The sequence below is a fragment of the Carassius auratus genome, unplaced genomic scaffold, assembly GCF_003368295.1.
Source record: "Carassius auratus strain Wakin unplaced genomic scaffold, ASM336829v1 scaf_tig00032281, whole genome shotgun sequence".
NCBI classification, from domain to species: Eukaryota; Metazoa; Chordata; class Actinopteri; order Cypriniformes; family Cyprinidae; genus Carassius; species Carassius auratus.
In genome coordinates this window covers 71,843-96,467 of record NW_020525989.1, presented here as the reverse complement: position 1 = coordinate 96,467, position 24,625 = coordinate 71,843, and the positions used below count along the sequence as shown (strand labels likewise).

General features: G+C 36.3%; 1 protein-coding gene across 1 annotated transcript; it reads right to left on the bottom strand.

Moving 5' to 3' along the window:
• On the bottom strand, positions 1-3,483 carry LOC113080865 (CD48 antigen-like). Its single transcript, XM_026252916.1, has 4 exons — positions 3,320-3,483; positions 2,840-3,160; positions 262-555; positions 1-162 (listed from the first exon to the last, which is right to left on the bottom strand). The coding sequence occupies exons 1-4, from the start codon at positions 3,360-3,362 to the stop codon at positions 44-46; spliced, it is 777 nt and encodes a 258-aa protein (XP_026108701.1). The 5' UTR covers positions 3,363-3,483; the 3' UTR covers positions 1-43.
• Positions 3,484-24,625: the final 21,142 nt, after the last annotated feature.

Here is a 24,625-nt window from a genome sequence, read left to right as displayed (position 1 = left end):
AGATCTGAAAACATCGCTCCCTGTTGTCTCATTCTGTTCTGTTTTACTGAGCTCTTCCAGATCTGAAGTCATAAACTACAGCAGCAACTGCAGCCACGCCCACCAGAGCAGAAACGACCAATCGGATCACAGCTTCAGTAAAACCACAACAATGAACAGAGTCTGAGGAAAGAAACAACAGAGACACGGAACACGGAGACATTAGTGTTCATTTTAACCCTTTCAGGTCTGTAAAGAGCACTAACTTTACCACTGACGTACCTGGACACATATGACAGAGTTGAGTGATGTTGAGATGTGTGGTCCGGTTTGTGATGGGATTGTTGATCACACAGCTGTAGATGTTGTTCTCCTGATATTCCACCTCCAGAGGTAGAGAGAGACTGATGCTGAGATCAGACACACTGATGCTGGACAATAAACTGTTTCCTTTGTACCAGGAGAGAGTCACAGCACTCGCATTCAACACTGAACACAACAGAACACATCTGGACACTGATGATGATGATGAACAGTTTGAAGAGTAACTGGTAATGACAGGATCAGGTAGACGAGCTGAAAACATTTAAAGAGCAATAAATTCACCTCATTTGTGGTCATTTGTAACCTTAATGTATTAAGTTTTCCAGTTATTTTTAGTGATACAAAGCAGCTCATTATCACAAACTAATCAATCATTTTATTTTAATCTATTGTTGTACAGTATTGTTCAAAATAATAGCAGTACAATGTGACTAACCAGAATAATCAAGGTTTTTCGTATATTTTTTTATTGCCAGTAGGTTCAGTAGATTCTCAGAAAACAAATGAGACCCAGCATTCATGATATGCACGCTCTTAAGGCTGTGCAATTGGGCAATTAGTTGAAAGGGGTGTGTTCAAACAAATAGCAGTGTGGCATTCAATCACTGAGGTCATCAATTTTGTGAAGAAACAGGTGTGAATCAGGTGGCCCCTATTTAAGGATGAAGCCAACACTTGTTGAACATGCATTTGAAAGCTGAGGAAAATGGCTCGTTCAAGACATTGTTCAGAAGAACAGCGTACTTTGATTAAAAAGTTGATTAGAGAGGGGAAAACCTATAAAGAGGTGCAAAAAATTATAGGCTGTTCAGCTAAAATGATCTCCAATGCCTTAAAATGGAGAGCAAAACCAGAGAGACGTGGAAGAAAACGGAAGACAACCATCAAAATGGATAGATGAATAACCAGAATGGCAAAGGCTCAGCCAATGATCACCTCCAGGATGATCAAAGACAGTCTGGAGTTACCTGTAAGTACTGTGACAGTTAGAAGACGTCTGTGTGAAGCTAATCTATTTTCAAGAATCCCCCGCAAAGTCCCTCTGTTAAAAAAAAGGCATGTGCAGAAGAGGTTACAATTTGCCAAAGAACACATCAACTGGCCTAAAGAGAAATGGAGGAACATTTTGTGGACTGATGAGAGTAAAATTGTTCTTTTTGGGTCCAAGGGCCACAGGCAGTTTGTGAGACGACCCCCAAACTCTGAATTCAAGCCACAGTACACCGTGAAGAAAGTGAAGCATGGAGGTGCAAGCATCATGATATGGGCATGTTTCTCCTACTATGGTGTTGGGCCTATTTATCGCATACCAGGGATCATGGATCAGTTTGCATATGTTAAAATACTTGAAGAGGTCATGTTGCCCTATGCTGAAGAGGACATGCCCTTGAAATGGTTGTTTCAACAAGACAATGACCCAAAACACACTAGTAAACGGGCAAAGTCTTGGTTCCAAACCAACAAAATTAATGTTATGGAGTGGCCAGCCCAATCTCCAGACCTTAATCCAATTGAGAACTTGTGGGGTGATATCAAAAATGCTGTTTCTGAAGCAAAACCAAGAAATGTGAATGAATTGTGGAATGTTGTTAAAGAATCATGGAGTGGAATAACAGCTGAGAGGTGCCACAAGTTGGTTGACTCCATGCCACACAGATGTCAAGCAGTTTTAAAAAACTGTGGTCATACAACTAAATATTAGTTTAGTGATTCACAGGATTGCTAAATCCCAGAAAAAAAAATGTTTGTACAAAATAGTTTTGAGTTTGTACAGTCAAAGGTAGACACTGCTATTTTTTTGAACACACCCCTTTCAACTAATTGCCCAATTGCACAGCCTTAAGAGCGTGCATATCATGAATGCTGGGTCTTGTTTGTTTTCTGACAATCTTCTGAACCTACTGGTAACTTGTTTGCCACGTAGCAATAAAAATATACTAAAAACCTTGATTATTCTGGTTAGTCACATTGTACTGCTATTATTTTGAACAATACTGTACATATAAACACACTGGTTTGTAGTAAATAGTTTCAACTAGCGCCAAATGAAAGTCTTGCACATTCAAAGAAACTAGCATGCTTCCACATTGTAAAATAAGGTGGATACAGAGAAGGTAAATTAAACAAGAAGACTGGTAAACAAAACAATGTGTTTCAATCACAGATTTTTATGGTTAAACATTAAGTGTATGTACTTTAAAAATTGCACTTTAAAGCTATATTCACTAGTCCATTTACAGTTTTCATCTATACAGACACAACCTATATTTTATTACACATAAAGGACTGCCAATAATAGAATTACTACAGTAAATGTATGTTTAAAATTGTAAGAAATAAACATGAGAAATACTTTTTTAAGAAAGGATATTGGATTATAGATACCTGGTGGAAAATAAAAGTACCTAAGAAATTTATTTTATTTTTAAAAAACCATTATTTTTTTTTGTGTAGTCGTTTCTGATACACTACTACCAGATCAATAATAAGCTTCACATCCATTTATACAAATAAGTTAAAATCGTATATGTCTTACCATAGACAGTAACATTGAATCTCTTGTATGAGTTTCCTGTGTTACTGCGGATTTGTCGTTTATAAAGTCCAGAGTCTGTTCTTCTGGTGTTTCTGATGATCAGAGATCCAGTTTGATTGTCCATCTGCATTCTGTCTCCAAATCTCTCATTACTGTCAAACATATCAATGATGTTCTTATAGATTTCAGCTAATCTTGTCTCTTTAGTTCCAAACATCCACAGAATCTGATCGTCTCTCTGTATTTCAGTAACATCAGTGTTTAGAGAGACAGAATCTCCTTCAGTCACTGACACTGACTCATCTGTATCACCAAGCACACCTGCAGATGAAATAAAATCACATTATTATTAGAGACTTATAATCTAATTTCCTCAATCATAATCATAAAAAGTAAAAATGTGCATTTGTGTTTCTTTTGTGGAAATGCACTTGTGTTTATGTGCCACACTTATGATTGAAAGTATCAAGAGTTTCTCACCGCACAGAACAAACAGGATCAGAGCACACAGATGAGAGGACATCGTGATACAGACGTCCAGCCGAGAGTCACTTCACACACAGAAAATGACTTCCTGAACAAAAAACTGCAGCTACTTCCTAAATATCGAGCATCGCGTTAGTTCAGTCAGGCCCTGTTAGTCACTCTTGCATCAGCTGACAGTCAGCTGTTCCTGACATGTACCAATCCAGTCTTGACACCTATCTCCTGCGGTCTATTGTTCTGTCTAAGCATGGCTGCATGGACAGGCGTGTGGAGTGTTGCCCAGAACATAACCATACTGCCAACACTAACTGTATGCAATTATAATTGTCATAAATATACTTGACGGAAGTGGACCTGATTGAACTAGAGTTCTACATTAAAACATATATATATGTACAAATACAAATATTTCATCTCTGTCTGTGCTCTCTAGACTAAGTTTAATTAATTATTTATCTTCTTCTTAAATCGCATTGAAGATCACAACATAATTCTGTAACTTCAAAAGATTAATTTGTGTTTATAAAAAAAACTCCACATCTCACACTCTCATGAACATCGCCTGACATCGTGTACATCGCTGAATATCATTAAACCACATACGTTCAGCTCAAACACACATTCACTGACTTCAATAACACAAGATCTGACTCCAAAACTGTGTGCTTCACACACAATATAATCAGGAAACTTTTTCAAACGTTTTTACACGATAATTGATTGAAATAAAACAGATTGATCTGAATAAACAGAAATACTAAATGAACTTTAAACATCAAGTAAAACATCATAAAACATCTACAAGAGAATCAAGCATGTATTAATAGAACAGCATTGTGTGTCTCTGACACTGTTTTAGCACAAATTCATTTTTTAGTAAGTGGGCAGATTCATCTACAATATGCTTTAAATTAAATAATAAACGTTTCTATTTTATAAAAAAATGCTACTCTTTAACCTTGTTATATTGCATTGTTCTTTTATGCTTTTGGTGATTTATTATTACCATTTCAACAAAATGTGAATGTGAATGATAAACTGTATTTATTATGAGTCATGTTGCAGTTCAGTTGAGCTTAAAGCAGATGTACATGGAGTCAACATTCATCACGATTGTGAAATTAAATCAGTCATATTAATCATAGATCAGTCCTGAAGAGTTGTGGTGTATTCTGGGTGATGATCAGTGATCTGCAGACGGTAGATGATCTGTGTGTATTCTGACAGACTTTTCTCATCTACAAACACAAACACATGCAGATGTTGAGTGAATTTAACATCTGGTGATTACCACAATTTCTCATTAATTACATAAAGCATATTTCTGAAAACTAACAAAAAATAAATATATAAATTAAAAGTTCAAATTGGCTTTAGGTTTTTAACTATTTGTTTTTTTCTTTTTGTCATGTCAGTTGTCGCAATACTTGCCCTCTGTTTTTTTCTTGCTCACATTTCCTGACGCAGCAGTAAAACACACATGAAGAAATGAGCAGCAGCACACAAACACTTATAAGTGACACGAAATACAAAAGTTCAGGCACTTCCGTAATTAACAAAAAGAAAATGGTCGATCCTTTTAGTCGAACTTCATCAAGATGCTATAAACTGCACATTTAGACAAAGCTGACTGATTTCCAGATGTTTGTTCTGGTTAGTGAATGAAGCTGTAGGTGTTTTTATCCTGATATTCATTATATTAAATGTGTTACTGATTTAAATATTAAGTGTTTCTCACAGAACAAATATATCGATATCGTAATACAGACGTCCAGCTGTCAATTTTACTTCCTAAATCTAGACTTCTAAATCAAAACGGAACTGTTTTTATTGGTCTTTGTTCCCTGTTTCTCTCTGTCTGTGTTCTCTGGATTATATTTAATACTTTCATTTACATCCTCTTAAAATGCATTGGAGATGGACCTAGTGAAGTGAACTGTATGTAGTTGGAAGTTAGAATAGTATAAACTGGAGACAAACATAATAACAATCAATACAAATAGAATGTTTCACTGTAAGTGCATTTTTATTCTATATATTTTGTTTTTTGCCAGCAGCAGTGTTGGCCAGTAACGCATTACTTAATAATGCATTACTGTAGTTTGATTACTTTTTTTTTTTTGTACTGGAGTAATCAAACGCGTTATAATTTTCCAAATAGTAATTAGAGTATAGTTACAAGCCGAGGTCTCTGTAAATTACTGCCACATTACATAGCTGACAAAATGCAGTGTTTTATAATCTAGAGATTGGCACTGTCAAGTCAAGTGCCAGTGGATTACAGACCTTCTCCTGCAAGACCCGACGCAACAGAGTGCAGCGCATGGGACAAGAGTCACAAGACTTGATAGGTGACTACAGAGACTTAATAATAAATAATAATAATTCATTACATGTATATAGTGCTTTTCTAGGCACTCAAAGCGCTTACATAGTCAGGGGGTATCTCCTCATCCACCACCAGACTTGTTGTATGTGTGCAGGATGCGGGAGAATAAAATGATCCACAGGACTCCTGCAAAACAGAAATATTTAAAGATAAAATATCTAAAACAAATAATTTGTTATTTATCTATTGCACAAAAGCAACATGAACTAATATGAAATAAAAACGATTAGCAGGCGCAAGTGTATGCAGAGTTCTATTTAGGCTATAACGTGTTTGTAGCGTTGAGCAATGCAGTGCTGAAATTTGCATGCTCATGAATCCACTAATAATAATACATGAACTGTAGACATTATGAAAGATTCATTATGCATATATTTATTGTGTTATAACGGAGATCTGTGAGATGTCATGAACTGAGATGTGTTTTAGAGATTATAAATGCAGAGCTCTTTGCTGGCATTCTGCCATCTACACCATGCCACTTGCTTTAGTTAACAGTGTTCTGTGAATGGTGATGCTTTAATAACAAATACTTATCGGGAGCATGAATGCTGGGATTTCATAAATTTCAAGGAGAATTTTTTTTATAAAGTAATCATAACAGTAATGTGATTACTTTTGAAAGGAGTAATCAGTAATTTGATTACATTTTCAAAGTAACTTGCCCAACCCTGTGTCACAGTCTTTCTGTCACTGAAAAATAGTGAAAAAATATAACCTATATTGACGAGGAAAGTCCACTGATGAGTTACCAGCATAAGTCTACATTTAATTTTAGTCGTTTTAACTTAGGGCTGTCAATCAATTAAAATATATAATCACAATTTAACGCATGATTATCATGAGTCAACCTGTGAATAATCGCAATTTAATCACACATTTTTATCTGTTCTAAATGTACCTTAAAGTAATACTTTCCACCCCGTTTCACAGACTACGCTTAAGTTAGTCTCAGACTAAAATACATTTTTGAGATGTGTTAACTGAAAATATCTTGCTCTGACATATCTTAAAATATGTCAGTGTCATTTTTCTGTGTCAAGATACACACCAGTAACATTTTCTTCTAAGGCATTTTTTTTTTAAGTTGCTTAAATATCTTAATTTAACTAAGGTCTAGTCCTGGTGTAAGATAAAACCTGTTTGTGAATTCAGGCCTTCATATTTTTAATCATGGGCATGGACAAATATAGATGCTTTATGTCATATATTTTAATTATTAGTGAAACCATAGTTAACAGAGCATGAAGTGCAGACATGTTTCATAGGTCATAGATGTTTTTCATAGAACTTGTTCATGTCTATTAGACACATGAAAAAAAAAAAAACATAAACACCTCATTCTTATTACTTCTCTTTCTTTGCACTGAGCAATTAACTTACAGAACACAATCTGTTTATATTTCCTCAAGCAGGGGTGGAGTGAAACCAAAAAATATACCGGGAAATTCTATCGCCCTTCATCAGCCCTACACCTAACCCTAACCCTCACAGGAAACTTTGTGCATTTTTACTTTCTCAAAAAAAAAAACTCATTCTGTATGGTTATAAACATTAAAAAAAAAAAAATGGGCACATGATTATATCCTCATAAGTCACCCTCTCCTTGTAATACCTGTGTCTTACCCATGTCATTATACAGAGCTGTGTCCTGATATGTCACAAAAACAAGAGCACTTGGGTAACTTGGGATCACTGGAGACAGGTAAGTATAACACTGGTAGTCCTTGAAGTAAGCATGTAGGTAAGCCGTAGTTGCGAACGAGACTGGACAGAGGCTGTGTGTGTGAGAGAGTCTTTTATGTGCCCGTTAATTAAGGTGCTAATGTGGTGCAGGTGTATGTGCTCAGTATTCTGGAGAGGGAGTGCGCTGTGATTGGATAGTGTTGGAAACTGGCGTGTCTGTGACAATGTCATAGAACCTTTGCTAAAGGTACAAAATTTCTATAAGTTACAGAGTATAAAAGATCATTAACAGTGTAACCCACACACAACACAAAGAAAAAAGAAAAGTTCATAAATAGTTAAAATTGGGTAAAAGGTGTGCTGGTTAAAAGTATAAATATAATATGTATTGTGATATCTCTAAAGCTAAAGCAAAGCTAATGCTAATTCAATAAGAAATAGTGTTTGATAATGTGGCTCAATTCAGATAATATGCTCTAAGGAGACGGACATTGGTGAGAGAGAGAAAGGGAGAGAGACTGGTTTTCCAACCGAAGGCCCTGCTGTTTCTGCCTGCTGTTTCTGTGTGCCCTGCCATGATCGTCTGTGCTTTGCTTCTTCCTTTGCCATTACCATCGCCAGTACCATTGCCTTTGCTGTACTAACTTAACCTGGATTCCGTGAGTACTACCATTCACATGCACGTGCTTTTTTGTTCATGCTCAGTTTCTGAGTGAAGCGGCCATTCCAGTTTTTAGGCCTCACCGCACACAAAGTGTCATCGAGCAGGCCTGCAACGGGGTTGGACATTTTTTCAGAGGGAATGAATAATTGTTTAATTTAAATATAACCACAGAAAGTTTTTTTTTTCCTTTTGGGAAAGTAAAGTTTTTCTTTTTTGTTTTAGTTTTTTTTCTTCCATCTTTTCATGCCTATGTGATTTGTTTTATTTTATTCTAAGATACATTTATATTTTATTTAATGTTGTAAATAAATACTTGCTAATATTTTTGCAATCAAAATACAGTTGTGTTGGTCTTTATAAGAATAGCCAAGAGTATTACAAATATACATTTATCAAGTAACATATAAAACAAGTTGTATTTTCCTACAACAAGCCCAGGCCCAGTCTCATTGTTTTAACCACTCCAGCTTTATTTTCTAACTACATGGGACCTGGGTTACATAAGTAATGATAATTTGTAACTGATTCTGAACTTAATAGGTAGCCAGTGCAGAGACTGTAAAATTGGGGTAATGTGATCATATTTTCTTGACCTCGTAAGGACTCTAGCTGCTACATTTTGGACTACCTGTAGCTTGTTTATTGAAGAAGCAGGACAACCACCTAGAATTGCATTGCAATAGTCCAGTCTTAAGGTCATGAATGCATGAACTAGTTTTTCTGCATCAGAAACAGATAACATGTTTCGTACCTTGGCAATGTTTCTAAGATGGAAGAATGCAGTTTTTGTAACATTGGAAATATGATTTTCAAAAGACAAGTTGCTGTCTAATATAACACCCAGGTTTTTGACTGTAGAAGAAGTAACAGTACATCCGTCTAGTTGCAGATTGTACTCTACAAGATTCTGTGTAGTGTTTTTTGGTCCAATAATTAATATCTCTGTCTTATCTGAATTTAATTGGAGAAAATTATTTGTCATCCAATCTTTTACATTTTTAACATACTCTGTTAGCTTAGATAATTTAGAAGTTTCATCTGGTCTCGTTGAGATATATAGTTGTATCTTCAGCATAACAGTGGAAGCTAATTCCGTATTTTCTAATAATATTACCAAGGGGCAACATGTATATTGAAAATAGAAGGGGACCTAGGATGGATCCTTGTGGTACTCCATATTTTACTGATATGTAAAATATATGAGATGACTCCCCATTTAAGTAAACAAAATGGTAGCGATCAAACAGGTAGGATCTAAACCATTTTAGAGCCTGCCCTTGAATACCTGTATAGTTTTGTAATCGGTCTATGAGTAAGTCATGATCTATGTTGTCGAATGCAGCACTAAGATCAAGTAAGACTAGAAATCATATGCAGCCTTGATCTGACGCAAAAAGCAGATCATTTGTAATTTAAAAAAGTGCAGTTTCTGTGCTATGGTGGGGCCTGAAACCTGACTGAAATTCTTCATACAGATCATTTTTGTGCAGGAAGGTGCTCAATTGAGCAGACACAACTTTTTCTAAAATTTTAGACATAAATGGAAGATTTGAAATAGGCCTATAATTTGCCAGTTCACTAGGATCTAGTTTTGGTTTCTTAATAGGAGGCTTAATAACTGCCAGCTTGAATGGTTTTGGGACGTGACCTAAAGATAATGACAAGTTAATGATATTGAGAAGCGGTTCTTCGGCTACAGGTAACAACTCTTTCAGTAATTTAGTGGGTACAGGATCTAATAAACATGTTGTTGGTTTAGATACAGTGATAAGTTTATTTAGCTCTTCCTGTCATATAGTTGTAAAGCACTGCAATTTATCTTTGGGGGTGATGGATGAAACTGAAGTGTTAGTCGCTGTAGAATCTACATTCGCTATTTTATTTCTAATGTTATCTATTTTATCAGTGAAGAAATTCATAAAGTCATTATTATTAAATGTTGGTGGAATATTTGAATCAAATGGCGTCTGGTAATTTGTTAATTCAGCCACTGTGCTAAATAAAAACCTTGGATTGTTTTGTTTCTATGAGTTTGTGTATATGCTCTGCCCTAGTAGTTTTTAGAGCCTGTCTATAGCTGGACATACTGTTTTTCCATGCAATTCTAAAAACTTCCAAGTTAGTTTTTCTCCATTTGCGTTCAAGACTATGAGTTACTTTCTTGAGAGAGTGAGTATTACTGTTATACCATGGCACAGTACGTTTTTCTCTAACCTTTTTCAATTTGATGGGGTCAACAGCTTCTAATGTATTAGAGAAAATAGTGCCCATGTTTTCAGTCATTTAGTTCATGTGTATTTTTGGGTACAAATATCAGTTGAGATAGATCAGGCAGGTTATTTGCGAATCGGTCTTTGGCGGCTGGAACAATAGTTCTGCCCAGACGGTATCGCTGAGACATATAGTTTAACTTTTAACATTTAATCATTTAGCAGACGCTTTTATCCAAAGCGACTTACAAATGAGAACAATAGAAGCAGTCAGGTCAACAAGAAAACAACAACAACAGTATACAAGTGCCATGACAAGTCTCAGTTAGTCTAGTATAGAACGCATAGCCAGGTATTTTTTTTTTTAAATGAAAAAGACAAGAAAAAGAAAAGTACTGGTGTTAGTAGGTTAAGTGCAGGCGAAAAAGATGAGTCTTTAGATGTTTCTTGAAAATGAGTAAAGACTCAGCTGTACGAATTGAGATTGGGAGGTCATTCCACCAGCTGGGCACAGTCCAGGAAAAGGTCCGTGAGAGTGATTTTGAATTTCTTTGGGATGGCACCACAAGGCGTTGTTCACTTGCAGAGCGCAAACTTCTGGAGGGCACATAGGATTTAACCAGTGAGTTTAGGTAAGTTGGTGCCGTGCCAGTGGTCGTCTTGTAGGCAAGCATCAGTACCTTGAATTTGATGCGAGCGGCTACTGGTAGCCAGTGTAACCTGATGAGGAGAGGAGTAACATGAGCTTTTTTTGGCTCATTGAAGACAACCCTCGCTGCTGCATTCTGAATCATTTGCAGAGGCTTGACAGTACATGCAGGAAGACCTGCCAGGAGAGCATTCTGTCCAAGGAACATAGAAAGCTGGTTGAACACAGCTTGCTCAAGTGTCTTTGCGAGGAATGGAAGAAGGGATACCGGTCTGTAGTTTTCAAGGAGCTTGTTAATATCAGAAGATAGTTAATATCAGTGATACGCAGCATGCACGATAAAAGTGTAATGAGACATGGCTGGGGCACTACAAGTCCCATCAGCCCCTAGTGCTATATAAGGAAGTAGCGAGGTTCGTTCGCTCTCTCGCTTCCTGTCTTTGATTGACTGGTGGATGAATGGATGTCACGGCACATCTAAAACTTCAATTGATGATTGATCACCTCAGAAGAAGAGTAGCAGGCGAGCAGTTATGTTAAATGCTGGCGCAGCGTTATTACGAGCTGAATATTTGATACACACCGTTAAAGCTGCGGTAGGGAACTTTTGACGCTCTAGCGGTTAATAAACAGAACTGCTTGCGTCTTGCGGAAGAACATCGTAGCCGGAACTACTTCTCTCTGTTTATGTCTATGAAGAATCACAAAGGTACTGGGTTACTCCGCCGCGGTACCCCCGAAGCAATCTAAAATAGTCAGAATATAAACACTTATTATAGGTGCACCCTAGTGATTCAGGACAAGCTAAAAACACTGTTTGGAAAATGGATTCATGGTGTACTCACTTATTATATACATTTTTCTACATTTTGAACACAAACAAAGTTACGGACCGCATCTCTGATTGGTTATTTTTTTCACCTGGAGCGATGGAGTTTCTGCAAATGGCAATAGGACCACTGGGAGGAGCCAGAGGAGCTTGATTTTTTCACAGATTATCTGTTTCATATTCTACTGTCAGGACATAATGACAGGTTTAACAAATATGTAAAAAATATATATTTACAAAAGTTACCTACTGCAGCTTTAAGGAGGTAGTAGTTTTTTAATTTTATAAAATTGTTTTAGGATTTGTTGAAAATTATTTTATTTTCTTTTGTTTCTAGTGTTTTGGCCAGATTATTGCCTGACTGATTGTTGCCTGAGTGTCCATCAAAATAACGGATGTTAGAGGTATTGCTTAATTAGAAGGGAACTTTTTTGTTTTCTAGTATGTGCTTTATTTTATTTATGTGTTTGTTGTAAACAATTCTTTGTTGCAATTAACTGTGTTTCCCCTTACATGGATGCACGGTTACCGTTTACTTTAGATTTAATTTTCTTTGGTTTATTGTTTTTTTTGTTGGATGTTGGATCATAATTGTATAAGGAAAACCTAGGCCATAAAAGGATGGTTCTATGGTGTTGACTGGTTTGTTCTACTTGCATTACCCACTGTTAATTAATTTGTTTTTCTTTCTTTTTGTAGATTTCTTTTCAATCCAACAATGGCTTCTGGGTTATCCTCACTGTGTGGATGGCGGTGGTGAGGTGGCTGGGATCGTGTGGTGGTTTGGTCACTTTATTTGTGTTTCTTTCTTTTTTCTAGGTTTGCAGTGTGATTGCTGTGAGCGTTGTTGTGGTGAGAGCATTTTGAATGCCACTCTGTCTTCACGATATAGGTAACCCGTGGCTACCTGTTGGTTGATTTCGTTTTCTGTTTTTTGTTTCTTTTTATTTATTATTATTTCCTTTTTGGGTATTTGCAATGACGATCTGTTACACCTCTTTTTTAATATGTTGAATTATTTGAATAAAAATTTGCCTGTTGAGTAAAGCTGTACAAAGCTGTACAACCGCCTTGCGCTTGATTACTTACCCCATGTGGGTCATTATGTTACACAAGGAAATGGTCTGTAACATCATCACTTTGAGGTACGATATCTATATCAGTAAGATTAATATATATATATATATATATACATATATATATATATATATATATATATATATATATATATATATATATATATATTTATTTATTTATATATGTATAATTAAATCTACACTGTAAAAAATTTCTTGTTGTTTTTACAAAAACTTTTTGGCAGCTGTGGTTGCCAGAATAATTTTTAAAAATACAGAAAACTGTAAACACATTTACGTCAAAAACTGTTAATTTTACAAAATAAAGCTGTAATTTACAAACAAGAAAATGTGAATATAAACCAGTAAATTCAACAACACACACAATTAAATCTGTTTTGTACCTTGAAAATACTGACAACCACCATTATAATAAAGATGGTACTGTATAAGAGAAAGCCACATGAAGTATCAAAGCTCATCACAAGTAGCTTCACCACAAGCAGAAGTATATATTAACATATAGAAGGTGCACATTTATGGAAACACAAAACACCATCATGGTAACACACGTGATACTTAAATAATGCAAAAAACTTTCATTAAGCAACAGAAGATGTAACATAAAGCTCAAATGTACATAACTGATAACAAGAACTATTTAAAAACATGATTATTTAAACAAAATACTTTCAAACGTGGAGTGTCACCCAGGGAATTCTGGGAATATCAGTTTACAGTTTTAGACTGTAAATTATAAATTGATTTGTTCTTTTTTTACTTCTAAAAGCTGTATAATTAACATAATTTTACTGTAAATTTACATTGAATGCTTTGTTAGATCTTTTACAGTTTTTCCCTGTATATAGTACGGGAACTTACTGTTAACCTATTATCAGTTTTTTTTCGTAGCGTTTTTACAAAATTTTACAGTTAAAATTACACTTATTTTTTACAGTGTAGTGTATGATTAAAACGATGAGTGGGCCCAGTGACATTTTGCTTGACTCCAAAAGAGTTTATTAGGTCAGTAAACCTAATAATAAACCAGTAAAGTCCTAATGCATCATTTTTATTATCAACATGATTATTAAAATCTCCCATGATTAGCGCCTTATCAACTGTAACTAGAAGGTCTGAGAGGAAATCTGCAAATTCTTTTAAGAATTCTGTATACGGCCCTGGTGGTCTATACACAGTAGCCAGAGCATGTATATGTATAACTATTATCAGACAAGCCCTCAAAACAGTCCGCAAGACAGGGCAGTTTACTTCTTCTGAACATGCAAAATTATTTTTTAAAACATTTGTTATTTATCATTACATTTGTTTGCCTCTCTGTGCAACATTCTATATTTTGATGCAGCTAAATTCAAGAAACTGTTTTCATTTATATATTTGACTGTTTCTGTTGTCAGACAGAATGAATATGAAATATTGACTGAAAGTGACCCATTAAGGCCCAATTCCAATTATTTTTTATACCCCTTCCCCTACCCCTCTGCCTACCCCTTCCTCTTGTCCCTTGAAACAGAGTGTCAAAGGAAAGGGGAGAAAATATTCCCCTAAGGATTGGGACACCACTACTATGCAGTCACACCTCATCATTCGTCGTCTAGCTCTTACAATACACACATATACTGGTGTTCTGGTGTGCATTAGAGCCTTTAATTATCGTTCTGTATTAATGAGCTGCTTACTGACACACATACACACACACACATATCAGAAATCACGCTGCTCACACATCCAGGAGAAAATAAACTTGTCAACGCTGCCACACGAATTTTATTAAATACAATTTAAATACTGAATCGCCACATTATATTTTCCAGCGACGAGAGGATACAATCGCTGTTTTTAAGTAAACTCACTCTAAAAAGATAAACACACAGATGCGAAAACACACAACTTCCATTTATCTCTCTCTTTCTCTCTCGAATAGGCAATATTTGAGAAAATGGTATAGCGATTTCTAATTATTGGGGGGATTAGCCCCCATTCATGTCTACAGCAGTTATCACCCCTTCAAGCGAGTGAACAACGCTGATCAAGATAGGAATTTTACATCACTATTCAAGATAGCCCGTCGGGCAGAGAGGTGATACATTTTGGAGCCCGACTGGAAAACACAATAGCCCCAGGATAGCTAGCGTTAGCTAGCGATTTAACGAGCCCTGGCATCTCAGATCTATCCAGTTTGTGAACCATTTGTTTCCACACTGGTTTTGTTATACAAAATAAATTATTTTTTTAAAAGATTGACTCAAAAGAATCATCTGTTCACAAATCAGTTCATGAACTTGTATTACTGAGTCAAAGATGATCTATTATTGAATACTTCAAGTTTATCTGTAAAGCAAATAAAGCTATCGTTTGAGTTTATAAACTTCTATTTCATGCATGATTCATATGGATCTGTTAACTGAATGCAAAGTGTGAGTTCTAGGAGAATGTGTCGTGATGAGCATGTATTGCTCACTAGGAGTCGCTAAATGAACAGCTGCTGCACACAGGGTTTTTTTGTTTAAACGGAGGATCAGTTGCCTTGTTGGTTAAAATCCCTAAACTGTTTACTCAAATATTAAATGAATAAATGACATCAAAACAGGCCGGATGCGTTATGATGAGGTGGGCCAGAAAATCCAGGGCCACTTTTTGGTCCCAGTCCGCCCCTGAATCATGCTGTAGTCTGATAAAATCAAATAGGCTACAGACAAGATAAAGACAATAGCTGTGCTGTGATTTCGGCTATTCTGCATGTAAAATTAGAGAAGCAACATATCTGTGTTTTAACTGAAAGCACAGCTCCTTTCACCCACTCGCTGAACAGAGCACACACAGAGAGAGAGGTGTGCGTGCACGCTGGGAAAGAGAGACCTCGCGCTCGTGCGGCAGTCAGATTCAGAAGCATTATATTTTCATTTGCTACAAGCAGGATAACACAAGGAGCATGTTCAACTCAGACACGCAACCGGTTGTCGTGGAAATAAACACCATTAACAGCAACCATTCCTGTGTCCACGCTTAATGCTTGTCTTATATTTGAAAAGCAATTTAGGGGGCCCAAGGCAGTCGCCTACCATGCCAAATGGGTAAGTCCGCCCCTGCTTGGAGCATCTCAAAACTGAAGTTGTGCCACTGATTTCACGTGGACTGTTTTACCAATGTCCTTGCGATTGTGGTACTCCTATCCAAAATAGGAGTACATAAGGCTCACAGGCTACATTCCAGATGATCACCCCACAACACTGTTTAATACTACACATTCACCACTTAAATTCAGGGTAATCCTATGAGAACAGTTGGATAACCAGATATCCTAGACAGCATCAGGAAAATAAGGACCAAGTGTTTGTTTAAATCGAGACCACAAAGATCACACTTGAACCCAAAAAAGGTATTAAGAAACAAAAACAAACAACATTGAAACAAAAGGTGAAAACAGTGATGACTAAGAATAATGAACATCAAAAGCCACTTTAAATACAGCTCATTACATTCTGGGTAGCCAATATCAAATCCTGGGAAATGAAAACATCCCCACCAGTTCTCATGGAATGGAAAAAACAACATTTGACATTAATGGAGTCGTTGAGGTTGGAGATATTGTAGTGATGCTAGTCATTAAAGCTACATAGCAGAGCAGCACACCAGCACAATGAATTGAACGCTCACAGTCGTATATCCGTGAAATCAAGTCAAACAGCAGCACATAGTAAGTTAGTGGTCCCTCAGCAATTATGTTAAACTGGACCTCTGATCCAAGAGTACAGTGAACGACAATGATGAAACAACCCACCATAACATTGAACAGGCATATGAAACACACCTTGCACTACAACGAGCGCCACCGAGTGTACAGCATTTAATTCCCCTGTCCATTCTCCAGCTCTTGCACACCGTGCCGGAACGACACATGTAATGCCCTCACAGGTAACATGAACCAACCACCTTTATAGTCCTCATAAGTAGAACTAAATCACCATCCAGCCAAGTGTTAATAGGCAAAACAAATGCCTACTGCTACACTATGTTTCTGGACCTGGAAACATTTCAGTTGTGTTGCTGTCTATGGAGGGTCAGATAGTTCTCCAATTTCATCAAAAACATTTTAATTTGTGCTCTGAAGATAAACGAAGGTCTTACGGGTTTGGAACAACATGAGGGTGAGTAATTAATTACAGAATTTTCTTTTTGGGGTGGACCCTTTAAGGATTGAATTCAAATTTTCAACTCATTTTTAACCCTTGTGCATTGTTCAAATTCACTACCCTTTCGTTATGTTCGGGATGAAAACATCCACTCAATGAAACTGCTGTAAATATGTGTCAGATTCATATTTGTTCTCAATTGTTTTGCATAAATCTGTTAATCAACTTCAGTCCTTATCAAAACTACCAAATGTTTTTAAAAAAATCCAAGATTTTAACTCTTTAATTGCCAAGTTCATAAATGATGTCAATGATTTGGGGGAAAAACACACAAAATGACCTATTTTCAATATAAAAGTAATTGTGGCTGGATTTTTTTTTTTTTTTTACTTTTTATAACAGTCTTGGGCATGTCAAAGATTAGTAGCAACATTGGCTTTGATGCATTTTTAATTTTTGTGCAGCATTAGATTTAATTTTTTTCTCCCTAATTTGTTGTTGGTGGCTGTTTTGCCCCATTGACTTCCATTATAACAACATTTTTTGATTGCAAAGCCATGACACCATATAATCATGCATTCTTGATTGTTTGTGGTTTTCCCTTTTGGGAAGAGGTAAAATCAGTTATTTTTACAGTTGACCACTTGTTGGGACCATTAAACCTTTAGATAGGCCTGTGCAAAAAAAAGGCTTAGTTTCTGGCTTGTATATGGATTTATATGGAGTATAACAGCGAATTATAGTGTTTGTGTGTGTGAGAGATTCTTGATTGTTGGTGATTTTCCCTGTTGGGAAGAGGTAACATTTGTTATTTTTTACAGTTGATCACTAGGTGGGACCAAATATAAAATATTTATCTGATAAATTTTTACAGCGGTTAACGAACTTAACGAAAGGGTAGGGAATTTGCCCACAGTGTACCGTTGAGTTTTTTTAAAATTTCAAAGCATTTTCCCAAAATATGGGTCAAAATAAGATTTGTCACCAAAAATCATTGCATTAGCTTAAACACAGAGAAAGTTGTGGCCAAAATAAGACTCAACTTTACCCCCTAGACCCCCAACAACGCATAAGGGTTAAATTCCACAAAACTTGAAGGAACCTTAACAAATCTACATTTCTGTAAATCAACCTAACTCAAGGGGGAACCAGGGTGACTAACTTCTAACTACTAACTTCTGGGTTGGCCTACAAAACACATAATTGTCTCGGTTTTTAAACTGCATACAGTTCTGCCTCTGCTTATAGTTGAAAAGCACTTGCTTATACACAATCATAATTTTTCTTTATTTTAATCTCTTGTGGAGTTTAAATATAACCTTTACTGATTAAAAGAGTTACTAACCGCTCTGAAAAAAAAAAGGCTTCAGAGTAGACAGATGAGAAAACATCATTCTAAATTTGAAAACTTCCATTCCAGATATTTATCAAAGGTATTTTTTGAGACGAACAGGTTCTCAGAAGGTTTATTTCTGGTTGTGAAAGGAAACTGAGCACATTTCACACTCATGAACATGAACATGAACACAAATACACATCATCTAACATCATGTGCATTAGCTGAAGATCTTCGCAGCACATTTAACCACATTCAGCTCAGACACTACATTTACTGAACTCAATATACACGATCTGACTCTAAGTGAACCTGTACCAGTTCACACACGCGCGCGCACACACACACACACACAACACGTAACAATGAGTCTCTTACACAGCATTGATTAAAATGCAGTAAATTGCTGAGATATTTAATTGACACATCAAAACATATTTATTTAAAATATTAAAAAAAAATCCACATGGTCTTTCAAAAAAAAAAGGTTTATTGAACTAATATCAGCACTCTTGTGTGTCTGTGACACTGTTTTAGGACAATCATATTTAACTGGGCAAATTCATCTGTAATTGATACTAAATTATATTTTGAACGTTTCATTTCACCGTATGAAATGTATTATATATTTTTATGTACATGCTGTCAAAGTAACCTGTAATCTTGTAAAACTGCATGTTATTCTTTCAAGCTTGTGCATCAATACCAATACATGTACACTGCATAATAAGCATACTTTTTATTTACATAAAGTATTATTTTTGTCATGTCAGTTGTCTTAATACTTTCCCCTCTGTTTTTTTCTTGCTCACATTTCCTGCAGCAGTAAAACACACATGAAGAAATGAGCAGCAGCACACAAACACTTATAAAGTAAAAGTATAACTTAAAGTATAAGTCAGTGAGGACCAGGAACTGTTTGGTTATCAACACTATTCAAAATATCTTCTTCTGTGTTCATTGAAATATCAATTGTTGAAGTGATTAGAAAGAGAATAAAGATGAAATCTCATACATTAGAGAGTCAGGAGAGGAGTGAAGTAAGTCTAACAACATTTGAGGTTTAACATGTTCATAATTAAATAATTCAACTACAGGAAATACACATCTGATATGGATTATACATCCATCTACAGTAGAAACATATAAAACAATAATCAATAAGCATCAAACGGTATGAATGAAGGTAGTGATCATAAAAATGATCAGCATACTAAATATACATAAGCATACTTATAATAATAAAAGAAATGAAAGCTTTAGCCTAAGTTCTGCCAGGAAGACTCAATTTCTTCGTCACTAATTACCTTCATCATTATCCAATCACGTCTTTATACTTCGGTATAAAAGATCGTACTTACACATGTTTGAGTTCGCAGATGCCGACGCAACAACAACCTCCACCCTCCCCACCACCACCAGGATGGTCCTGTCCTTACCTTCCAGGGGGGTCAGCTGCGCCCCTGCCTTCGTCTTCAGGCAGAAAATGCAGGTCCGCTACCCTCGGATTACGAACCATGGACGGGGCCTTCCGCCAAATAAATTTATAATTATGCTTGCTGAGTTATCAATAAATGTATGCTTCGTACATCATTTTATCTCCCGAGTCTTTCTGGTAGAACAGCTTTGAATGCATATTTTAACATAATTTATTAAGATATTTTATAGATCTTTTCTCACCATAGACAGAAACATTGAACTTCTTGTATGAGGTTCCTCTTTCTTTGTTGATGATCTGTAGTTCATTAAGTCCAGTGTGTTCAGATCTGATGTTTCTGACGGTCAGAGATCCAGTTTGATTGTCCATCTGGAGTTTGTCTCTGAATCTCTCATCATTACTGACAAAAATAAAGTTTATTTGGTCTCTTTTAATGATTTCAGCTATTCTCGTCTCTTTAGGTCCAAACATCCACAGTATCTGATCGTCTCTCTGTACTTTAACATCAGTGTTTAGAAAGACAGAATCTCCTTCCAACACTGACACTGACTTCACTTCATCTGTATCACCAAACACACCTGAAAATCATATAAATGCAATATACTATAATTATTAGACAACTACATTTAAATTAAATAAAAAACAATTATAAACCCCATTTCCTGATTAAAAGAGTAACTCACCACACAGGACAATCAGGATCAGAGCGCAGAGGAAAGAAAACATCATTCTGGATCTGAAAACTCTCATTTCAGAGATTTATCAAAGGTATTTTTCAGTCTAACAGGTTTTCAGAAAGTTACTTTGTGGTTGTAAGAAAACACTGCAGAAGATCTCACACTTTCATGAACATGAACACACAGAAACATCATCTAACACTGTGTGCTTCAGCTGAAGATCATTGCAGCACATTAAACCACATTCTCACAGCTCAGACACACATTTACTGACCTCAATAACAAAAGTTCTGACTTGTGCAAGTTCACAGTTTCATGCAATGTCAAAGTTTAATGTCAATATTTAATGCATTCTTTATTTTCTTCTTAAATTACAGGAACATATTTTCCATCACAACATCATAAACTGTACGTCTAACACTCTCAGGAACATGAACACAAAGCATTCACATTCAGCTCAGACACACATTTACTGACCTCAATAACACAAGATCTGACTCCAAAACATCTCATGAACGTGTGCAATCACAAATCTCTTTCAAATGTTTTGACACAATCATTTATTGAAATAATATTCTAAATTACTGAATGAATTTAAAGCGTAATTACATTGTAAAATATCCACATATGAATCAAACGCTTATTGATTTTAAACACCATTGTGTGTCAATGACACTGTTTTAACACAAACCTCAAGTTTTAGTATATAAGTAGGCAGATTCACTGACAATCAACTTCAAATTATATGTGTCAACACATTTCTGTTTAAAAATAATAATATCAAATAATATTATAAATATTACTGACTGACCTAAGCAAAGCACAAAACGTCAAACCTCAATAGCCGTGTTTCCACTATCGAGCTAGGACCGGGCGTGCTAGTGCGTGCCAGGGCCAGTCGCGTTTCCACTGTCACTTCCGGGGCTTGATCGTGCCTCGTCGGGGCTTCCTCGGGGCCAACGGCCAGGTTTTTTCGGCCCGACGAAATCCTTGGGCCAAAGCGGGCCAGCTGGGGCTAGAGGAGGGGTTACGATCAAAGGCGGAGTTTCTCCGTGTCTGGAGAGCGTCAGCGCGGATCATTTCAGAAAGATAACAGCTTTAACACGGGTATTAAAGACTTTTAAAAATCAGTTGAGCTCAAAACTCACTCTTAGTCAGCAGCAAGTGTTTGAAATAACTTGATCCAATGTGGATTATTATCACTAAACAAGGCAGAAATATTTATAAGCGATGTAAAAGACTATGCGCGCTAAACATTAACATTACCATGGTAAATGCAACCACTTGGAGAATTCAGACATCAGCTTCTTATTCTCTATAACAACTGTGTATTTATTAAGTAAGTTAACATTTTATCGGTCGTCTGGTTTCAAGAGTTTAGCTCCACGTTGCGTATCATCAAAATACAATAATGATTTTTGTTCGTGAGCTTTTATAAAAATAGCGAGTCTGCGCTGTGGATCATAACAGAAAGATAACAGCTAACACCAGCATTAAACACTTTTTTTTTTTTAAATACGTCAAGCTCAAAACTCACTTTCAGTCAGCAACGAGTGTTTGAAATAACTTGATCCAATGTGGATTATAATCACCATACAAGGCAAAAATATTTATAAGCGATATAAAAGACTATGCACGCTGGGCATGAACATTAAACATGGTAAATATAACTGCTTGAAGAAATCAGACTTCAGCTTCTTATTCTCTATCACAATCGTGTAATTATTTAGTAGGCTAACTTATATTATCTGTCACAAGCCTCGTCTCGAGAGTTTAGCTCCACGTAACCTATCATAAGAATATAATAATGTTTTTGTTCGGGAGCCTTTATAAAAAAATAAAGATATTATCATTCATTCTTATAATGTGACGTATAGGCTACTGTGACTACAAATAAACAGAAACAGACTCGACTGAATAAGCAGGCTATTTTCATAAGCGTTAAAAATAAATAAATAAAATAGAAAGTGTATTTATGTGTTATTAATTTTGAGTCTTGATAAATTAAATCAATATGATCAATGTATCACGTATTCTATAGTTAAAACATCTTTGTTTTTGAATTTGAATATATAACAAAGCATGCAAACAAACGGCCGCTTTTATCATGTTCGTTTTCTGATCGCGCATGTTCCAGTGACTTATTTCTTAGTTTTCTGATAACTTCTCTTTGATGGTGAAATAATGAGGTTGCATGACGTTGTTCTGAGAGGCGTGTAAAGGGCGTGTTTTAGTGACGTGCAGCGGTGCTTCAAGCTCCACTGTGGAAACCCTCCGCTACTCTGGCCTCGGTGCTACTGGCCCGGGGCTATGAGCCCCGCCCGGCCCGCTTTAAGCCCTGGCTCGCACTGGCCCGACAGTGGAAATGCGGCTAATGAAACGCTGAACCTGAGCTGCTAGTGTCAAAGTGTTAAAAACAACAACCTGACAATAACTGCAGTTTCCTTTGAAAGTGAGAAATAAAGATTCACTTCAGACTTTTGATTTCAGTTTTTTTTTTTTTTTTGATTGGAATCTGAGTTTTTCTGTGTTTATCTAAGTAACAAAGTAATTAAATAAGTAATGCAAGTTACTTAGTTTTGTCCTTTGTTCACTGGCAGCTGTCCTGTCTCTGTGTTGAGAGACATTGAGAGATGCTTCCTTCAGCCTGAGACTCAGTCATTTCACTTTTCATGTGAAAGGGCCCTTAAGTGCCAACAGATCACCAAAAGCAGATATCACTTTTACAGTAGTTTATTAAAGAGAAGTTAGATGAATATATGGAGCATTAGCTTCGGAGAGGCCCAAGGCCAAAATAATAAACAAAACTACTAATAAAATAAAAGTAAGATATAATTGACCAGATTATAATGAAAACAAAAAAGTACAAATGAACTGCGCTAACTCCCTAAACAAAAACACATCACATAATTCAAGCAAAATAAATGGCAGACCCCTCCTACGCTCCCAGAGCGGTCTTAGGATAAACAGAATAGATCACATAATGAGAACAACAAACAGAAACCCCAAAGCTGTTGGTGATTTGGTGATCTGTTTGGTGATCTGGGGAGCTCCTCACACCACAGAAGCAAATGCCGGAGTGAGCTCCCGTGTGTTGGTAGACACCCTTTTTATAGTCATCCGCTTCAGGATCCACCAATCACATTCCTTGACTTACAGACAATACCTGCACACAAACACTCATACAACAAGACACAAAAATAACAATGCCGGGGATCGTAACAGTTCAATTGCTTTGTTTCTCCCTTCACTGCTCAGCTGCTGTCATCTACAGGAAAAGGAACTGAGGTGCATGAGACATCACAGCGATCAGTTATTATTAGCCTGGTAATACCAAACTCTGCTACATCGCTTTGCTTCATAGACAGAGTCTAGAAGGGCATAATTGACAGTAATTGACTTTTTCGTCTTTTCGTCGGGGTGGGGGGGGGGGCTTGTCTGAAGTTTAAAATCCTTGGTGTACCCATAGGCCAATCACATGACATTTGGTTATGACGTGTATTAAGAAATAAAAAAAAAAACATCGAGTGAGATTTGCTGCATCCTTAACCTGATCCTCCATGAGAGCAACCAAAGGGGAAACAATCACAATCATCTCCTTCCTGGACTTTAGCCTCCCCAGTTTCTCGCTGATGATCGGTAACAGTTGATACAAAATGTGAAACAAATAGTCTTTTTGTTCAGGCTTCAGTTGGCCAATCCTGGGAATATTCTCCACAACTGAGCGAGTATCCCGTGTCTCCATGTCTGCTCTGGTTTTCGATTGCTCTAATCTAAACTACAGTCTTAAATTTGGATCTTACGGTTAGCTTAGCATCTACGTCACAGATCTTGGTCTGCCCTCTGTTCGTTGATTGGCCGGCTGTTTTTGGAGCCAGACAAAAACTGGGAGACGGTTTGCCATCTCAGACTGAGTACAGAAGCGAACTGAAATTGAGCGGAAATACGAAGTCTGACATAGTTAATATATCTCTTATGTCTATTTATATAAGACAAAATTATTTTTCAGATACTGTTTGTTGTTGTTGTTCTGCTTCTTTCTGTACTGACTTTTAGATAACATTGTTTTTTTTTATTTTTTTTATTGCAAATGAAGAAAAATAAACATTGTTGAAACCCACAAGGTTGCTGATGACATTCACAACAGAGATTCAAAACCAAACACGAACACAAATTAACCCAAAACAGCTGA